Source organism: Ambystoma mexicanum, chromosome 1p, assembly GCF_040938575.1.
Source record: "Ambystoma mexicanum isolate Mex_15411 chromosome 1p, UKY_AmexF1_1, whole genome shotgun sequence".
In the NCBI taxonomy this organism is placed as follows: domain Eukaryota; kingdom Metazoa; phylum Chordata; class Amphibia; order Caudata; family Ambystomatidae; genus Ambystoma; species Ambystoma mexicanum.
In genome coordinates, this window is record NC_090921.1 from 76,348,677 (window position 1) to 76,369,781 (window position 21,105).

Consider the following 21,105-nt stretch of genomic DNA (forward strand, 5'->3'; position numbering starts at 1 on the left):
TCAGTCCAACTGAGAAGGAAAGATGTACAGCGTACGCCGAACCCCTACATTGGTAGAATAGAGAAAGAGGATAATTTAGGAGAGGTAGAAAATAAAATATCTAGGGAACCTAAGCAGAGGTAAATATCCAAAGAAAACCAAAGGTACAAAACCCTAGGGGAAATACCACCTTGCAAAACCTCAAGTGAACATTTTAAAACCCCTTCTATCGAGAAAGAAATTCAGGAACTTCCTTCCTACTATAGGGAGGGAGAGATAGAGGGCGAGCCAACTAGATTAGAGAAAAATCCAGAAAACCTAAACACCCTGGAATAAATGTGTAGCCCCCTGAATAAAGACAAAAGAGGTTCAACATCCACGATATCCTGCGAGGAGTCGGAAACCTTGCATTTCAAACAGAGCCTGTTCTGTGGAGAGTGGGGCCACAATATGGAAGTCTGCCCTGAAAATGTAGAGGAGGAGCTAATAGACACTCAGGAAAGGGAAATGAAAAGAGAGAGAGTGAGATAGAGAGAGGAGAGAGGAGATATATATATATATATATATATTATGGACGAAATCTTGAATCCATCGTCTGGACCAACCATAATTGATCCAGAAAGGGGCAAGAATCCTAACGATAACCATCCAGGTTACATGCTGGGAGACTTGGACCAGCAGTCTGGATGTTCCATGGTGGAATCTCCCCATGAAACATTGCAGTCTAACCAGCATGAGCAAGGGCATGTGAGAAACCTGAGGGTATTCTCCCAGGTAGACCTCGGAAAAACCTTATTCAGGTGGTCAGGGGAGGACTGGCGCTCTCAGATCCCAACCCTGGGGGTGGACGAGCGAGGGAGGATCACATGGGTGAGGGGCCCTGGGTTTATATTCAGGGAAATATCTCAGGTGAGACGCGGTATTATGCAGAGGAGGTAGAGCAGTATGAGATCTCTTAGGCTTTTATAGGCTACACTCCACCTGCCCCACCTCCTCCTAGAAAACCTCTCCTACCCTAACCCACTAAAGCCTCCAGGAAGAAACGATCCCCTAGGATCTCAAACCCTGTCAGGTTCAGAAACCGTCTCCCCCAAAATCCCTGTCACCCAGTTCACTATTCCAATATTCCCAAGCATTCCTCTTCCTATCCTGTTAGGGAGAATTCTCCAGAATGGCTAATTTCCCTTACGTACTGAGTCCCTCAGCAGCTTTCCTGGTTTTCTAGGATTTATTTTTTCACCTGGTAAGAGTGTGAGCCCTTTTTTCCACTCTTACATGTGTATTGCTGTGTGTGTTTTACATTTGTGTGTGTTCTTGGACTATGGAGCCTCACCTACTCCATAGGCATCATCTTTTTACTGTGTGTTACACGGCACCTTCAGTGCAGTGACACAGGGTTGTCTTTTAGACTTCCAAACTCAGACTCCATTTTCTGGGACTGACTACTGTCTCCCAGAACATGTAAAGTTGCTATTGACATTATTAGTCTCTTTAAAACCACAGTCCCAGTACAAACCATCTTACATGTAGTACTGGAAAGGGTTACTACTTATCCCTTTTATCTGTTTCTCTTGGAGCATTGTTTCGCTCCCTTTTCATCAAGACTTGGCTGGTAGCAGTGGTAACTACCCTATTTTTTCTACCGCGGTTATCTTAAATAACCTTAGTAGTGTTTTAGGCTATCTTGATAGTGTCAAACTTAAACCCGCTAGACCATATATGTTTTTATACGGTTCCGGCTGGGTTTAGTCGCCATTCCTTTTTGAAAAAGTCTTTCTCATGTTTTACTCTGCGCGCCAAACCAGGTTAGGTTCCTTTGTTCACCGTCCTTTCGCGGGCTTCTATACAGAAGCCCTCCTTAAGGTGCCTGAAAGTCTGGGTAGGCAGGATGTGAGGGAGGGGTTTTAGGACCCCTGCCATGGGTTCCCTTGGTAACCTAAGTCGCACTCCTGTTTGATTGGCTAGGTGACTGTCCTCCCGGGACAGCCACCCTGCTGTGTGATTGACAGCCAGGCTGTGTGAATGGGGGAAAACTGCATAAAAAGCAGGTCTCTGGGACTGGAAAGGCAGAGTCGCCCCTGGTCCGAAAGAACCGACGAGGAGCTGACAGAAGAGGACACCTACAACGACTGAACCACCCGGTGAAGCCCTGCTGCATGTCCGAATCTTCAGACTCCAACGACAAGAGAAGATCCTCCAGGAATCTTCTTCCCCTGAGCTGGTGGGACCAACCAGTTTGCCCAAACTGCAAGCCAGGACTCCCTCCTCTGGTCGAATTCGCTGTACAGAGCTACAGTGGGCCGGATAGCCAGGAAGGTCGGACCCTGCTTGGGTTTTAAGGAGCGCACCTTTTATTCGTTGCTTTGCTCCGCTGCTGGTTTCTTCCCAGGGCTGTGCAGGACCCTCCAGTCTTCCTACTTCATGTCAGTCCGACAGTCGCTTCAGGAACCGTGAGCCTGCAGGAACTGCCAGGAACGTCCGCCTCAGCTACAGCTTCTTCTCCATTTAAAGGTACTGTGCAAATCCGGTTGTTCGTTTCGTCCAGCTGCGGTGAAGGTGTGTGAAACCTTTCGCCAATCCGAGGGCTTGTCCTTCTCTTCTCTTCAGACTAACTTTTCTGCCGACCAACTTCGTCCGGAACTCTTGGCAAAGACTTAACCGCGAACTACCCTGAACTGTGTGATCTTGAGCAAAAGACTTTTGTCCTATTGACTTTGGCCCTAAGCCTTTTTAATTTGATTCCATCACTGTAGTTCGTCTTTCTAGATTGCCCTGCTTACTTACCTGTTGGTGCTGCTTACTTGTAGCCTAACTTTGTTTTTCCCTCCCTTTTTGAATTGCTGGAGTGCAATTTTGCTCACACTTCATTTTGAGTTTAACTTGTCCAGAATCTATTGGGAGTGGTGTGGTGTATTAAGAGTGTGATTTTTAGACTGCTTTCCTTTAGTGAAATGTTTTATAACTGATGTGTAAATAAATGGGTATTCCTTTACTCAGAAACCTTGAGTCAGTGTTTGTTTGAATCATAGTAATTGCTGTCCTTTGTGTAACTATTGATACTGCTCACTTGCTCTTGAGATAAGGCTGGCTGCTCAGCCATCACTACCACTTTACTGTGTAGTACAGGCTTGTACCAAAGGTGAATTTGTACTGTCACTTGTAGTCTTAATTGTGTGTGGTGTTCCCAAAGGGTGCTGCATATAATTCAGCCTAACATATCCTTTTGATTATTATTTCCTGCAGACATCTTTTCCATTGCCCTTTGGTCACTATGATTCCCACAATCCCCTCTGTTCGTTCCTCAATCCTAGCTATTCCTGTTTACCACGCAAATCCCATCAAACCCATCCTTCTGATTATACTTTTCCAGAAACTCCAATCTACTTTGGACAGATTGTTATCATTTCCACAACCCCGTTATGTTCTACACCCTGGTCATTTTCGTCCATTTCACAAACCCTATCCATTCCGTTCTTCTAAATCAGCCAATCAACCCCCTCCTTACAATAGCCGTGTTTCCCCATCTTATCCCATAGGACAATTTGATATGAACTCTGTTTTACGGACTTGTGTTACGCTCACCGGGTCTCTGCGGAGGCGTTGGGGCACGGTTGCAGCCCTCCCGCGGGTGAGGTCGCTTGGGTCAGACTTCGCCCTCTGTGCTTATGTGATGACTGGTGGTAATAGGTGATGTTGCTCGGGACAACTCCTGCGTGGAGAATAGGGGGCATGAGTATGCCAGCTTGTGCCCCTGATCCCCTTCAAGACCCCTTCTCCCAAACCGTGGTACCCGTGGGATGCGCTGTCCCTGGATGATTGGTTTTTGCGAGCACTCCATCATGCTGCTTCTGGCAGGGGCGCTAGTATGATCTGGACCGAGTTCCTTCACTGGTCCCTTGCACGTGGTAGTCCAGTCCTGTTGCGACTAAGACACTATACTTCAGGTAAGTGTTCCTGTTTGCCTTTGTCTTTCCTCGTCTGTTTTTGTTGTATTGTAAAGTTCGTTGTCTTGTATTGCTGTCCGTTCCACTTTTGATGTTTGCTCTTTTGCTTTCTTCCCTTGCAGGTGATGTTGCCCGCCCAGCAGAAGCTGCAGAGCTCGAGGCGGCGGCCGGAGGGAATGAGGAACAAAGCTGCAGCGGTACAGTAGCTGGTAAATTGTTAACTAGGGGGCGCGTGGGGTTCAAATGCGGCGCGGCCCTAGGGCAGGTGTTCTAACCTTATCTTTCTTCTTCTTCACAGGGTCCGAGTTCGTGGATGCGGAGTGCGGTGCTGCAGCGTCGGGATCAAGATCACTGGATGTCAGCAGATGAGTCTGCAGATGAAGCGATGAAGCACCGGTTTCCTGGAGGTAAGTATGCAGGAGAAAGTCTGGTTTCAAAGGTAAGTAAACTGGTCCAAGCGGCAGTGAGCGTCACGTTGCACGCGAGTGCACAGTAACGCGAGTGCACAGTAACGTGAAGCACCGGCCTTAAGGATGGAGCAGCTTATAAAGCTGAGCTTCTGAAGCCACGCCCACCAGGTTCAGCCTGCCTGCCACACCCTGCCACACCCAATGAGTCAGCACATGAAGACCAGGCCTAGAGAGCCACACCCGATGAGTCAGCACATGAGGATGTTCTCTGGAATAAAGGCTTTCAGCTCCTGGAAAGTTCTTATAAAATAAAAGCACTCCTGCACCGAAATAAAGTAAAAGCACTCCTGCACTAAAATAAAGTGTTCCTGCTCACATCTCTATATGAGCCTGGCGCCAAAGGCGCCAGGACTGAGTCCAGCCAGGGCCCCTGTGTTTATGGGTCCCAAAGGGACATAAGTGAGTCAAGTGACCCATTGCCCCCATCACTAGATGGTGTGGTTTTTGTGTTCTGGGGCCTGTGGCCATGACACTTGTAATGAAGCTGTTTACCTGACACGTCCCGACACAGAGGCTAGGACAAGTCAAGCAATTAAATCTAATTACACACACCTGACGGCCTTTCCTCTTCCCCGTAGGGATAAAAGGTGGAGCCAGAAAGCACAGGACGAGCAAGGTGAAGGCGAGTACAGCCGACAGCACGACAAGACATCTAATAAGCAGCAGTTTAAACTAAGGTGAAAGGCGGCGGAAGTCGAGAGGGTGGCGAGGAAAGAAGTAACCTTGCCCTTTTCGTCTCAGGCCTGCAGAAACTTTGTCGAGGAAGGACTGCGAAAAATTGCATCACTGTCCTGCAACAGATGCGAGCGGTACACAGGGCAAACCTATGCCGATAAGGCGTAGCAGAGGAGACTCCTGCGACCGTGGTACCGGCCTTGACTCCAGAGAAGCCGAAAGCCAAGCGGTTCATCACAGCCGGTGCGTCGAGGGGAGAATCAATAAACACTGGGCTATGGTGAGTGAGAATCGAAAAGTGGCAAAGTTTGAATCAAGGCTAACTAATCAGACGCATATAAAAGATCGCTAGAACACCCCCACAGGAAAACTAACACTCCTGAATCAGCGAAAGACTTTGATGAAGCCAATAGAAAATACAAATCAGCTATAATCACCCAAAAAGCAAATTCCTTTAACCTACGTATCACCAATGCCTCCTCAGACAGTAAAGAACTGTTCTCTATCCTTAGAGAGCTAGAAAATCTGTGCCCCACTAGTGCACCCACTACTGCCAGCAAAGAATGGTGTACCACCATACAAGACGCCCTATCATTCAAAATCCTACTACTACAAAAAAAAAATAGAAAGTAAAAAGACACTCCTAGCAGGAAAAACAACACCTGCCATCACAGTCAACCCATCTAACACTACCCCTTGCACTCCCTTCCACTTCACACTAGTAACAGATAAAGATGTGTTAGATACCATAGCGAAACTTAAAGCTTCCAACTGTAAAGAAGACCAATTCCCTTCACACCTAGTCAAGCTCTGTGCCCCAACCCTAACACCCATTATCACTGAATTTGTGAACACCTCCTTTCAGACCAACATAGTCCCTAACAGCATCAAAAAAGCCTGAGTAACCCCCCTCCTTAAAAAACCAACCCTAGATCCATCAATCCCCACAAATTACCGACCTATCACAACGGTACCGTTCCTCCTGAAAATAATAGATAAAATAGCTTACTCCCGAATCCAAAACCACCTAGAACAACACCAACTACTGGAGGACCGACAGTCAGGATTCCGCCCTAACCACAGCACCGAGACAGCCCTTCTCGATCTGAAAATCCAAATGGATGCCACCAGAGAAGCAGGCAAACTCTTGCCTACTAATGCTGCTGGACCTCTCGGCGGCTTTCGATTTGGTTGACCATGATAAACTCTGCAACACTCTAGCCAATAACTTCAATATGTCTAAGGACGCCACCGAATGTATCAAATCATTCTTAGCAGACAGGACTTCAAGAGTATCCATTGGCAAAGAATCAGCCGACCCCATACCAGTTCCACTAGGCGTCCCGCAAGGCTCATGCCTATCCCCCACTCTGTACAATGCCTATACAAAGCTGCTTTTTGCAGCACTGGATTACATGGGTGTCATCTACACCAACTTCGCAGATGACACCCAGATCCTTATCCCACTAACAGGCAATCACGAGCAAGAATCACTTCTTATCCTCCAAATATATTCACTCATACAAAACTGGATGGTGAATAATAGCCTTTGCCTCAATGATGACAAAACGGAGCTACTCATATTAGGTTCACCCTCTAAAATTGACTCACTCCAACCTAGTTACAAATCATTCATCATTGATGGCACCCCAATCCCAGTACTCAAACAAGTCAAGACACTGGGTGTCTACCTAGACGCCTCCTTAACTATGTCAAAGCAAGTAAACACACTAGCTTCTTCCACCACCTGCACATCCAAACTCATCTCCCTAAGCCGTAAATTTCTCTCACCTAACAACAGCGTTACACTAGCCAGAGCACTTATACTATCTGAGCTCGACTATTGTAACATCCTCTTCCTTGGCACCTCCAAAACTAACATAGCCAAACTTCAGCTCTTGCAGGACAAAGCCCTCCGAGCCGGCCTAGGCATAAAATAATCTGAACACATTTCCAATATCAGGAGAGATAATCACTGGCTACCTATACAAGCTAGGATACTATTCAAAACCCTAAGCATTACGCATAAATGCATTGCCAACAAAGCACCGAAATACCTCATAAACACAGTCAATAAGAAAGCCCAGACCAGACTCCTCAGATCTAACAATAACACTTACCTCGATATCCCACGTTACAAAAGAGAGAAAGCGGGAGGCAGCAGCTTCAAAGTCCTTGCGCCTAGACACTGGAACTTACTACCCACTAACATCAAGACTGAATCTTCCTTTCCACAATTCAAAAAATCACTGAAAACTTGGTTATTCAACCAATACTAGGCCAGCCTAGACCCCCAACCTGCATTGACTAGACCTCCATCATCCACTTGTATATACTTTGTAATTATTTATACCACTGTTTTTTATGCCTATGTTTTATCATAAAGATGTATTCAACCACTGTCTGTAACTACGCCGTGATATCTCCGGGTCTGGGCGTAAAACAAATGTAATGAATAAATAAATTAACAAACTTTGATGAACTGTAAAAAGTTTGAGGGCGAGACCAGCTGCAGAGGGAAAGCGGCACCACATGGGTGTTAACTCAAGAGACTCTGGTTGAGCCCCATATTGAGAAACTACAGTAACCAGAAGGCGATAAGAAGGCCGCCAAAAGAAGCAAAGTGGTCATACGTGAGGGTCAAGCAAAAGCCCCGTACAATAAAAAGACTTTACGTTGGCTGAAAGTAAGGGGAGTAAATCCCATCTGGTTAATGAAAGAAAGGGACGTGAATTCCCATGAACATTTAAACCAAGGTGAAAATACCAAGAAGGCAATAGTGAACCCGACAGAGGGATGCCAAAGGAGAGGGACGTAGTCTGAAGGTCCCGAGTAACAGAGTGGTGAAGTGAGCCCAAGAAAGGGAAGTCCACTGAACTGTTTGACAAAGACATTAAATTTGAACAAAATAGAAAACACAGAGAAAGGGTCAGCCCAGTAGAGGGGGACACAAGGTTGAACTTGACACCCTATTTGAATGTTGGAATACAATTGAGAAAGGTCCGCCCGAAGAGGGGGACACAAGAGGGTGAAACTGTCACCCTTGTTGAAAAGGATTATGGTTGAAAAGGGGTCAGCCCAGAAGAAGGGTACCCGAGGGTGAAGCAATCACCCTTTTCAAATTGTGGATTCTAAGTAAAAGGGTCAGCCCAGAAGAGGGGAACCCAAGGGTGAAGCTGTCAACCTTGTTGAACTTTGGAATACAGTTGAGAGGGGTCATCCCAGAAGAGTGGGACCAGGGGTGAATCTATATCACCCTGGCAAACTTTTTGTTAAAGGAACTTTCATTTGGTTAAAGTATCTTTTGTTTTGTTGTTTGAACACCTCAGGCCCAAAGGCAAGAGACTTTCAGAGGAAACGAGACTTGGCCATCGATGGTCCTGAGAACTGCCATTGGAACTGTTGTCTCGTGCTGGAGAAGCCAGAGACCGTACTGTGCTCCGAGCTCCCATCTTACCTGTGTCTAAAACGTCGGGAAGGGAGATCCAACCTGCACCATCCTGATTTAATATTTGAGAACACTTTTTTCTTTCTTGAAACCTAACCCCACTCCTTTTTGTATTTAGAGTAAGGAGCTGACAATAGGTTTCTTAGTATAGTCCCTTTTTATTTGACTTTACTTCACTAGGACTGCCTTATTTTCATTTGATGGTAGATATTTGTCCCCATCTTAGAGTTAGATTTAGAGCAGGCGTTTTTCCAACCCGCATATCATTTTCATTGTTCAAAATAAACACCCTAGAACCGTGATCATTTGTGCCTGTCTTACTGTTGTCACTGTGAGTTTCTCACACTTCTTTGTGGCAGTCTGCCCACCCTTGACAGATAATCAGTGCCACAAAAGGTTTAAATAGCAGTTACAAACTTAAATGCATTCTAGGGTACTCACTGTAACACATCTGCCACACGTAGCCTGGGACAAGTTATCTTCATACACGCTCACTGTTTTGTTAATGGACGCATTACAGCAACCACTAAATAAATACAATACATGTGTGGTTTGCTCTCGCCACTACAGAAACTCTGAATTCATTTCGATCTGGTCACTTTTGGAAGGGCAATGGGGTTCGTCCCCACCTGTGATTCTTTTTACTTAAGTCATGTTCTTAATTCTCCCCAGGCAGTAAAACATGGAATGATTTACCGATTTTTCAAACTCATGTAGGTCTCTTTGTTCTTTGATGATGCACTAATAGCTAGTTTACTGCACAAGCAAGCTGGTTCACAATGTGTGTGATTCAAAATAAATCCTGCTGTTGTGTTTGTCATTATAGCCATGCCTCCAATTGAAACCTAGAGGGTAATGATTGTAATCCCAGAAGTGCATGTGCCCCATTCGTTCACACATCAAAGCAGTGCACATTCAAGCAATTATTATAGTGCCTAAAATTAGCTTCATTCTCTTTTGTGCTTATTTCTGTTTCTAACTGTGTCCACCTTACACAACGCTTTAGTAAGGCATTCTAATTAGGCAGGAGTATGCCGCACATTACTTGGCCAGCTGGGTGCTCTGCAAAGCTGGCCAGCATAATCTCTGCTAAGACAGTTGTCATGGCAAACTACTTGAGATACTTTAGTGGAATTGTCAGGGAATTGTCAGGCTGCATTGTACCCTGCATGTTTTATATATTGCCATGATGACCACCATGTCTCATACCACCTCCAACATGCTGGATCCTAGTCCTATTACATCCATCAGTAGTTCTGCCCAGCTTATCTACATCATCTTTCACTACATCAGCAGTGGAGATTGTGGGTCGCCCCTCCCAAAAGATGTATAGGAAAAGTAGTGGCTAAAGGTTAAATATTGAATACGATTCAATTATACAGGAGAGTTTGACATTATCACTGTGCTCCCCAATTAACATGTGGGATCATTTGTTTCAACCTGTGCATTTGCGCCACAGCATCACTGAACTGTATGCGGCTCCAACTATGTAATTAAATTGAGGTTTGTAATAGCTATATTTCGAAGCCAGCACACCGGAATGAGCCCATCAATGTAATGGGTCCAATGTTCGTGTTTACACATTCCACACCACCAACTTGTCAGAACAACATGTCAGCACATTATTACCTCCATACATTTAGCACACATATTAAGCCCAATCAGCACAAAACGACATCACAAACTGGAGTCAATGCCAAAACATAATATTAATTATCAGCTTCCCTTTAATATAAATTGTCGATTTCTACAATGCCCCAATAAAGGAGCATTTCCAATGTTCACAGTCCTTCAATGGGCATTGCCAAGTGGGCACATGATGCATTACATGTTAGAAAGGGGCCAAAGAGTATCAAGATGAGCGAGACGTGAAGCGTGAGAGAAAAAGAAAAAGACTGAGTTACACGTATAAAGTGAGTCAAATGAAGAACTACACAGAGAGGGACACAGAGGGTGAGACTAATAGACATGGGGTGGGACAGAGGTGTCGGCAGTGCTTTAAGTGGGGTAAGAAATTGAGGGGGGCCCTCGTTTCAGGGCGTGGCATCCACTGTGGGCGTGGCCTAAAAGTGCACAAATCATAGTAGGGTGCGCAAACAAATATATAAATGTATGTGAGCATTTATATATTCGTATGCGTACTACTATGGTTTGTGTATTTTTCAAGCCTTCTTTTATAAACATAGCAATGTTACATATTTCTATGTTTATAAAAGGTTGCTTCAAAGTGCACACACCATATTAAGTTACACACACTTGTGTGCTTACCTTACTATGGTTTGTGTACTTTTCAAGCCACATTTTATAAACATAGACATTTGTAACATATTTCTATGTTCATAAAAGATGGCTTGAAACGTACACAATTCAAGCCATCTTTTATAAAGCGTTGAGGACGGATAAAACCCAAGGTGGCTTTGTCCGTCGACAAAGCTTTATAAAAGATGCCTTGAATTGTGTACGTTTCAAGCCCTCTGTTATAAACGTAGAACTATTTCTACGTTTATAAAATATGGCTTGAAACGTACACAGTTCAAGGCATCTTTTATAAAGATTTGCCAAAGGAGACAGGCACCTAAACTCAGTGATCGCTGCTCTGAGCAGAGATCACAGAGCCCAAGGCGTCTTTCACCCTCTGGGAACCCGCGGGCTCCGTGATCTAATCTGCATATTAGATCATGGAGCCTGCGGGGTCACAGAGGGTCAGTGACCTGGCAAGGGCAAACTAAGGAACTGTAACTTCCCTTATGACCCCTCAGATGGGGGATCATCAGGGAAGTTACAGTGACTGACAGAAGTGCCAGCCAGCCTCAGCGAAGCTGTGGCTGGCTGGCACTTCTGTCAACTTGCCCAAAGTTACAGGCTGAGTAGTGTGGGCTCGTTTTGGTCTTCTTACCAGATCCCTACCTAAATAATAAATCACAGACCAATTATGTTTATGGAAAAGTTGTAGGCCGTAGGCATTTTATATTCTTACAGAAAAAACAAAACAACAAAAATCAATACACTGCCATATGCTTTTGGGCACCTTGTGTCCAGTCTCGAAGTTGCCCAAGTCTCCTCCTGAGTCCTTGTTATCCCTGGGCCTTCGTTTCTGGGCACATGCTGCCTCCGACATGCTTTGGACCGTGTACCGAAAGAGTACTCGGCGTTCCGGCTCCTGCCTGCTCCCTTCTTCTTCTGTTATTCTTGTAGGGTGGTTTGGCTGGCAAATGTTTTTCATTCCCCTTTATCCAGGCACTAAGAGCCTACCCGAGAGAGGTGAGCTCTTTACCTGGTTTGTGCCGCCTCTCCTTTTCCTGGCTTACTTATACACCCCAGACCTTTTGTTCCTTCTTGGGGGCCGGGTTTCCCCCGGCCCCTTGCTGTTATATTTCGCACCTTCCCCAGGTGCTGTTTCCTGCCCTTTCCTGGGCTTTTGTTTCTTGTGGAGCCGTTCGGATGCCCCTCGCTACTGCTTTCGCGCCGTTTCCCATCACCCCGCGCCTAAACTCCCAGGCCCTCCATCGGCCCGCATTTCATGCGGCACGGGACCTGGGGCATAGGCTGAGTAGTGTGGGCTCGCTTTGCTCTTCTTACCAGATCCCTACCTAAATAATAAATCACAGACCAATTATGTTTATGGAAAAGTTGCAGGCCATAGGCTTTTATTTTCTTACAGAAAATACAAAACAACAAAAATCAATACACTGCCATATGCTTTTGGGCACCTTGTGTCCAGTCTAGAAGTTGCCCAAGGCTCCTCCTGAGTCCTTGTTATCCCTGGGCCTTCGTTCCTGAGCACATGCCGCCACACCTGAGCGGGTGCTGTTTGCGCCCGTTCAGTTCCCCCCCAAAAGCACCCTACCTACAACCCCGTTCCTGGAGTGCCCTATAAAATGTTGTCGGAAAAAGCCCCCATCCCCTTGCTTGATAGGTGTACCCCATCCTGGTGAAACATATCCGGATTTTTCTGTTGTAGTCCATACTTTATGAAGTGTAGCCCTGTGCTCTTGCAGTACTTTTCTACTGATTTATTTAGTTTCTTTCTGGCTATTTCGATTGCGTGCCTCCTCTGTGCCCCGTACCAGACCCTTCTTTGTATTATTTCTGACATGAAAATCTCGGTTTTCCACCAACTGTGGGCTATGCTATGTAGTGACTCGCAAATGTTCCTCTGTAACTTACCCCTATTTGTGCTCACTGGATCGTTCCCCCCGAGGTGTATAACCAGGTACTCGGGGGGGGGGTCCCTGAACCCTATCAGGTCCGACAGCCTGTCGTGAATGTCCTCTCAGTGCATCCCCGGGAGGCCCCTCCAGGATGTGATTGTGTTTTTGAAATGTGGTCCTTGCTTCACTTCCTCCAGCCACCTGCCTGCCCGGGTCATGAAAGAGTGCCCCCATATCCATGCAGAGTTGTAGGGTCCAGCCCCTATGGAAACGGGGAAGATAGCGTTTATATCAGTTCCTCCCTTATGTATTTTTTAAAACATTGCGACTTCCACCCCCCAATCCTTTTCACTCCCTTTGCTCCCAGGCCCCCCGCCCATGCAGGGGTTGCCGCCCCTATCCCGAATGAGTGTGTTCCAACCTCAGCTGGACCCCATCCTGCTTTGGCCACCGCCTGTTTTAATACCGCCTGAAACTGGTACCTGCTGAGTGCGCTGCCGTCCCGATGTATTAGTAGCTGCCCCGTCGACCTCTGGTCAGAGATCCAGGAATTCTTGGGTGATGCATCTGGGACAATGGTCCTTCTCTCTGATGCAATTGAGATCTATTGCTCTCCCCTTCCCCGTTTGGTCTGTTTTAGATTCCTTTAACATAATAGACATCCCCTTGTTTCGCATATTATATCCCTCCTTGCCAGGCTGTCTCCTGCCACCGTATTACTGGCCACCAGCTCCCCTACCCTGAAAGCCCCGTAATAAGCCAGCGCGAATGCTGCCCTGAACAGCGCGGTTTCGTACGTGCTGCTGCATGTATCTCGTAACACTTTTAACAGGATTATTAACTTCCCAAAGTTCCCCGGCCTTCTGCTATCTGGTTTCTTCCCCTCTAATTTAGCCCATCCTCTCATAGCATATTTTATTCTAGCACTGTCGGTTGGATCCGGTCTGCCCGCCACTTTTGGGGTATATGCCACCGCCGCTAGCTGTGCTGCCGCCCAGCTTTTCTTTCTCCCTTTGGCAAATGCCCCTTCCAGAAATTCACAAATTTTTTTGTGTGAAATTTTTTTCCACTTCTTGCACACCTGTTTCCACCAACACATCTTTTACATGCCTTTCGTACTGCTTACCCGTTTTGTACGTTAGGGCGTTCCTGGTCAGTTTGTCAATGACCCGTTCCGTTCTCCGTGTTTTCTCCCACTTCTTTTGAGTCGACCTTGTAGCCAACCGTTCTTTCCTTTCCAGTCGAACTTCCGATGCTTATTCTTGGAAACCCTGCCTTTCTCGGTATGGGCGTTATTTTCCTGCCATACACGTGGCCATATTTGTCTTTTTCTTCATTTCCGGTGCTTATTCGTGGAACCCATGCCTTTTCCGGTATGGGCGTTATTTTCCTGCCATACACGTGGCCATATTTTTCCTTTTCTATTCAGCCTTATGGCTAACCTTTTCATTATTTCCGGTGCTTCTTCGTGGAACCCATGCCTTTTCCGGTATGGGCATTATTTTCCTGCCATACACGTGGCCATATTTTTCTTTTTCTATTCAGCCTTATGGCTAACCTTTTCATTATTTCCGTTGCTTATTCGTGGTACCCATGCCTTTTCCGGTATGGGCGTTATTTTCCTACCATACCAGTGGCCATATTTTTCTTTTTCTATTCCAGCCTTATGGCTAGCCTTTCCATTATTTCCGATGTTTATTTGCGGAACCAATGCCTTCCCTGGTGTGGCCGTTCTCTGCCCTATGGTTGCCAACTATTGCCCCAGAGCCATCTTTTCCTCGTGGTTGATATGCGACTGCCATATAACTGCTCTTATTGACCACTTTGGAATTCCCCCTTTTCTGCCCTTCTGCTTATGCTCCATGCTCCCAGCCATGTTTTCCCGATATCTCCCGTGCCACCCCCTTGAGCCGTTGGTGGTTTGTTACTTTGCTACTCTGCCGTCCTCTCTGTGTCCCCTATTGAGTGCCCCAAAGGTTCTGTTCCCCTGACCTTAAGCGATTCCTTGTCGTTATTATCGTCTCCCCTGTTGTTGTACCCGTCGTTGCGTATTCCTTTCATGCATCCCCCCCAATGTTTTGTATACCTTCAAGACCCCTTGTTGCCAAGTTAACAATGCCACTCCATCCTCTGGGTATTTTTGTAATACTGTCGGTGCCCCTTGCAGCTGTGTCCCAGGTCCCCTGGGTCACCTAGTGGAAATCGACCTGCCCCTGCACTCTTGCCTGCCCCCTTCTATGCTAGAGCCCTTCTCACTCTCCTTACCTATTACTCCTTACCATTTTACCCATGCTTTCAAGGAGTCCCACTGTTCCTCCTTACTGCTCTCTATCTTGGTTTGTGGAATTGGACCTGCCCCTGCACTTTTGTCTATCCCTTCTATACCAGAGCCCTTCTCTCTCTCCTTACCTAGTAACTCTTCCCATTTTACCCATGCTTCCAAGGGGTCCCTCTCTTCCTCTTTGCTGCTCTCTCCCTCGATTGTGGAAACCTCTTCCTCCTTGTATTTATTCGCCTTTCTCCTCTTCCTGTTCCTGGTTCTGGGCGACTTACCCGTACCAGTGATGCCTGAGCTTAAACTCTTTACAATTTACTTCCAATTTTTCTTCTGTCCTGTTGGTAGTGCCCCCTCTCCTGCCGCCGGGCTCCTCACTCAGCAAAGGCGACATTTTCCTTTGCCCTGTCCTCCTTCCGTAGGACGCCCAGTTTCGGCTACCAAACACTTTTTCTCCTTTCTCGGCCCAACTGCTGCCTTCCTTTTGCCCTCTTTGTTCTTACCTCGGCCATTTTCATTTCGCCTTGCCTCTCTTATTTCCACATCACTGCGCGCGGAGCGGCACCCCTGATACAACGTACCAAGCCGCGATACCGGAGGGTGGTCACCCCTGTTCACCCCGCTGGCCCACATGCTATCATTTAACAATACTGGTTCTAAAATCTCTCGTGAAGTGTTCACAGTTTTTTGACTGAAAAAGAATGATTACACCCCCACGCACGGGAAATGATCAGCAAAGAATCCCCCTAGTGCACCCAGACTGGCAATATACGCACACACTTTTCTGATCACCGGAGATTAGAGAAACTCCCAGCACTCATAGTAAGAGCGGATTTACCTTTTCCTTCAACATTGGAAGCTACCAATGCCGTGTGCTTTTCTACGTCTGCCGCATAGCCGCCGATACAAGCATTGACCTCTTTGCTGCGCAGCCGCCAGAGAGCATATCTCCACACCCCCTTGTAGTTCGTAGCTGCGACCCTACAGTGGTCCTTGCGCACCGACTATGAAATCCCCCATGCAACCCCCCAGGCGAGGCAAGCAGAGGGAGTGTGGGTGTTACCCAGGGCCAGTGGCGTGAATTAAATCCCCAAAGTGCTCACCTACTGCTCGACATTTTCCTTTACACGAGGCTACCGCGGCCCCCAGTGCTGAAGTCCCGCTTTCCTCCTTCGTAGCTGTGACCCTACCGTGGTCCTTGCGCACACGACTATGAAATCCCCCATGCAACCCCCCAGGCGAGGCAAGCAGAGGGAGGGTGGTTATTACCCAGGGCCAGTGGTGTGAATTAAAACCCCAAAGTGCTCGCCTACTCCCTTTACACAAGGCTACCGCAGCCCCCAGCGCTGAAGTCCCGCTTTCATCCCTCGCCTTACTCTGCTCCTTTACCTGACTGGCTACCACCATATTGCCTCTGCGCTGGAACCCCGAGACAACCGGAACCCTTCCTCTTCTGTTGTAGCACATCTTCTTGCTGGGGAACCGTCACCCAGGGAAGGACCCGAACGAAGAAAACGCACTTACTGCTTTCTGCTGCGTTGGGCGATATCCATCCGGGTTATGCTTCCTTCCTCAGCTGGCGTTTCCAAACCGGTTCCTTTTCCCTTATCCAGGTCCCAAAACACTTACCTGAGCGAGGTGAGTGTCTTGCCTGGTTGCCCGTTCACTGAAATCCTGGGCCCTTCTTGCCATTTCTTCCACCCACCCTCCTTCTTGTCTGACTTCCTTCTTTCTGCAGGGCTGACCTCCTCAGAGACTTCCTTGAAAACACGATCTTCCTTTAACTTTGCTGCTTCCCGCCTCCTCATGGTACTTGCTGCGCCAGTGGTCTTCTTCTCGCAGTCCCGCCAGGCTGGTCGGGTCCGCTTTCCGACACGGTAGGTGAAACGATGCCTGCATGTTCAAGCGAGGAACAAACAGTGAGCCCGCAAGAGCAAACGTTTTTGCCTGTATGTTTAAAAGGGGGACTTAAAACAGTGAGCCTGCAAGAGCAAACGTTTTTCCTTCCCCTTTATCCAGGCACTAAGAGCCTACCCGAGAGAGGTGAGCTCTTTACCTGGTTTGTACCGCCTCTCCTTTTCCTGGCTTACTTATACACCCCAGACCTTTTGTTTTGGGGGCTGGGTTCCCCCCCCCCGGCCCTTTGCTGTTATATTTCGCACCTTCCCCAGGTGCTGTTTCCTGCTCTTTCCTGGGCTTTTGTTTCTTGTGGCGCCATTCGGACGTCCCTCCCAACTGCTTTTGCGCCGTTTCCCCCCACCCCGCGCCTAAACTCCCAGGCCCTCCATCGGCCTGCATTTAAGGCGGCCCGGGGCCTGGGGCAAACTGGCGGGCGCATCTCCCGTCGCGGCTGCGGCCGTGGCGGGATAATGCGTCCTGCCATGGCGTGGCGGGACCGGGGGCCCCGGCTCAGCCCCACTTTTTGGAGAATGGCGGGGCCCGGCCCCAGCCCACTTAAAGCACTGAGTGTCGGTCCAAGCACAAGACATTGTTGGACCCTGCCAAGCCCGAGACCCGGCTCACTTAAACCTATGCTGGTGAGGACCTGCACTTTTTTTCCATTTCAAGTACTGCCCAGAACGAAAATAATATAGGAAGTAATATATTGTTGTATTATAAAGCTGCTTACAGGCAACATGGGGGCAGTTCCTGTTCAACCCCCTCCCCTTTCCTTTCATTTAAAACAGTTGAAAGACCCTGGCACCTCTGAAGCACTGATATGAAATATTTGAACTAAAAAAGAAAGTGCAGGCCCAGCCAGGCGAGGTCTAAACGGAATGTAATTGGACGTTGGTAGATCACGCGGTGAAGTAAGAGGTACGTTTATGGAAGTGACGTAATGCACGCAACACGTAGCAATGTCCTTTCTTCTAATGCGATGAATGTATTGGTGGGCAAGCGGATGGGGGGCGTCACGTACGTGTTCCAGCCGCGGATGAGGGGACGCAGTTGGCCGAAGAGGCCGTGCAGGATTCCGCGGCTTCCGAACAGCCGTGGAGGCTTCCGTGGGAGGCTGAGCAGCAAAGGCAGGAGACCCATTAGGAGGCACTCGGCGTGAGCCTGCCAGCCCGGGGGACATCCGCAAAGAATCGGACACCACCGGGGGCCTTCAGCAGGAACCGGTCACCCCAGCGGGCCCGCAACATGAGCCTAACACCGCGGGGTGCTAGGCTCACATCCAGCAAGAACAAGCCCTACGTTGGAACTAGTACCAGAGACCAGCCATCCAGCAGGAGCCAGTCTCCCCGGGGGGCCTCGAGCAGGAGCCGGTCTCCCCAGGGGGACTGCAGCAGGAGCCAGTCTCCCCAGTCGGACTGCAGCAGGAGCCGGTCTCCCTGGGGAGCCTTGAGCAGGAGCCGGTCTCCCCGGGGGGCCCTGAGCAGGAGCCGGTCTCCCCGGGGGGGCCTGAGCAGGAGCCAGTCTCCCCAGGGGGACTACAGCAGGAACCAGTCTCCCCAGTCGGACTGCAGCAGGAACCAGTCTCCCTGGGGAGCCTTGAGCAGGAGCCGGTCTCCCCGGGGGGCCCTGAGCAGGAGCCGGTCTCCCCGGGGGGCCCTGAGCAGGAGCCGGTCTCCCCGGGGGGCCCTGAGCAGGAGCCAGTCTCCCCAGGGGGACTACAGCAGGAGCCAGTCTCCCCAGGGGGACTACAGCAGGAACCAGTCTCCCCAGTCGGACTGCAGCAGGAACCAGTCTCCCCAGTCGGACTGCAGCAGGAGCCGTTCTCCCCGGGGGTCCTTGAGCAGGAGCCGGTATCCCCAGGGGGACTACAGCAGGAGCCGGTCTCCCCGGGCGGCCTTGAGCAGGAGCCGGTCTCCCCAGGGGGACTGCAGCAGGAGCCGGTCTCCCCAGGGGGACTGCAGCAGGAGCCGGTCTCCCCAGGGGGACTGCAGCAGGAGCCGGTCTCCCCAGTCGGACTGCAGCAGGAGCCAGTCTCCCCGGGGGGCCTTGAGCAGGAGCCAGTCTCCCCGGGGGGCCTTGAGCAGGAGCCAGTCTCCCCGGGGGGCCTTGAGCAGGAGCCAGTCTCCCCAGGGGGGATCGAGCCGGAGTCCCTCCCCCCAGGAGTTCTGGAGCAGGAGCCCGTCTTCCCAGGGGGTCTCCAGAAAGTGTGATCGAACATTATCTCCTTCTGGGACTGAGAATGTAACGGGAGCCTCTACAACTTCTACTGGGGCCGATGTAGACCCTGGGGCACTTTCATCACATGAACCTCCTGATGGGTTGTATGGAGTGAAAGTTTCTAATTTCGCAATAGGGTTAAAAAATATGCACATCAAATCATTTCTCACCAAACGCTTCATCCGTTATGGAAATGTGTTCTCTGTTACCGTCTGTGGCAGTGACAGATCTCGATATGTCCTGGTTTTCTACACACAAAAGCACGAGCAAGAGAACGCCCTGACAGCAGATACAACCGGCCCCCATGGAATTAAGTTTAGAGTGACTATTTGGAGTGGCCCTTCACCGTCTATTTTTGGGATTATGATTACAAACATTGATGGCAATGATTTAGACCTTCACCGCAGAATTACATCTGAGTTTGGTATATTTGGGGATATAACCTTTGTTCAAATCTGTGGTTCCACACAGCAGCCGATTGCCCTGGTGTTCTACAGATATCAAAAGGGACAGGAGAAGGCTCTTGCTTCACCCAAACCATTCAAAACCTCATTCGGGAAGGTTACACTGTTGGCATGGAATAAAGCTCCACCAACTTTAGGTGACATGCCTAGTTATGATATCTCCTCTCTCCAGGGAGCCATCATCAGGAGCCCAATTCCCCAGAGGCCATCTAGCACTAGGAGCCCATCTCCCCAGAGGGCATTTAGCAAAAGCCCATCTCCCCATGGGCCATCGAGCAGGAGCTTCATGTGTAGGAAGATGATCGATGTGAGCAACAGTCAACTGTCTCCTTTGGTTCCTGTTCACCAAAGTAATGGAGATGTCGTGGCAGCCTCATCGACTTCTCCTGGAGTCGATGTACAGCCCACAGCACTTCCATCATGGGAACCTCCTAGTACTTTGTACGGAGTGAAGGTATCTAATTTCGCACACCAGTTAAGAAATAAATACATAAAATCGTTTTTCACCGAACGCTTCGAGGCTTATGGAAATGTGTTCTCTATCACTGTCCATAGCAGTGACAGTTCTCGTTATCTCCTAGTTTTCTACACACAAAAGCATGAACAAGAGAATGCCCTGACTGCAGATGTAATGGGTCCCCATGGAATTAAGTGTAAAATTACTACTTGGAGTGGCCGTTCACCATCTCTTTTTGGGATTATGATTACAAACATTGATGGCAATGAGTTAGACCTTCGCCACAGAGTCACATCTGAGTTTGGTATATTTGGGGATATAATCTTTGTTCAAATCTATGGTTCCACACAAAAGCTGATTGCCCTGGTGTTCTACAAATTTCGAACGGGACAGCAGAACGCTCTTGCTTCACCCAACCAATTCAAAACCTCATTGGGGAAGGTTACAGTGTATGCATGGAATAAAGCTCCACCAGCGTTGGACGACATGCCTATTTATGATATCTCCTCTCCCCAGCGGCCATCGAGCGGGCGCCTATCTCTGCGGGGGCCATCGGGCAGGAGCGCATCTCCCCATGAGCCATTGAGCAGGATCGGCACATGCCAGAAGATATCCAATATGAGCAACAGTCAATTGTCTCCATTGGTGACTCTTAACCAAAGTAATGAGAATGTAGCAGGAGCCTCTACCACCCCTACTGGAGCCGATGTAGTACAGCCCTCAACACTTTCATCATGTGATCCTCGCAGTTTGTATGGAGTGAAGGTATCTAATTTCGAACACTGCTTAAAAAGTAAATACATAAAATCTTTTCTCACCCATCGCTTCCAGCGTTATGGAAATGTGTCCTCTGTTACTGTCTATGGCGTAGACGGAGGTCGTTTTGCCTTGGTTTTCTACAAACAAAAGCATGAGCAAGAGAAAGCCTTGACAGCAGACACAAAGGGCCCCTGTGAAAATAATCTTTCTATTACACCTTGGAGTGGCTCTCCTCCGTGTACGTTTGGTATTATGGTTACAAATATTGATGAGAGTTTCTTAGACGAAATCCTATGCGAGTTTGGTTTATTTGGAGATGTAACCTTAGTTCAGATGCTCAGAAAGAGACTCCAAACAGATGCCCTGG

General features: G+C 48.4%; 1 protein-coding gene across 1 annotated transcript in view; it reads left to right on the forward strand.

The window, feature by feature from the left end:
• Positions 1 to 19,051, forward strand: part of LOC138450781 (MAGE-like protein 2) — a 34,889-nt gene extending 15,838 nt beyond the window's left edge. Inside the window, exons 2-3 of the mRNA XM_069604864.1 lie at positions 4,222 to 4,362; positions 18,152 to 19,051. Of these exons, the coding sequence (XP_069460965.1) occupies positions 4,222 to 4,362; positions 18,152 to 19,051 (1,041 nt within the window). The remainder of the gene's footprint in view (positions 1 to 4,221; positions 4,363 to 18,151) is intronic.
• The last annotated feature ends 2,054 nt before the right edge of the window (positions 19,052 to 21,105 follow it).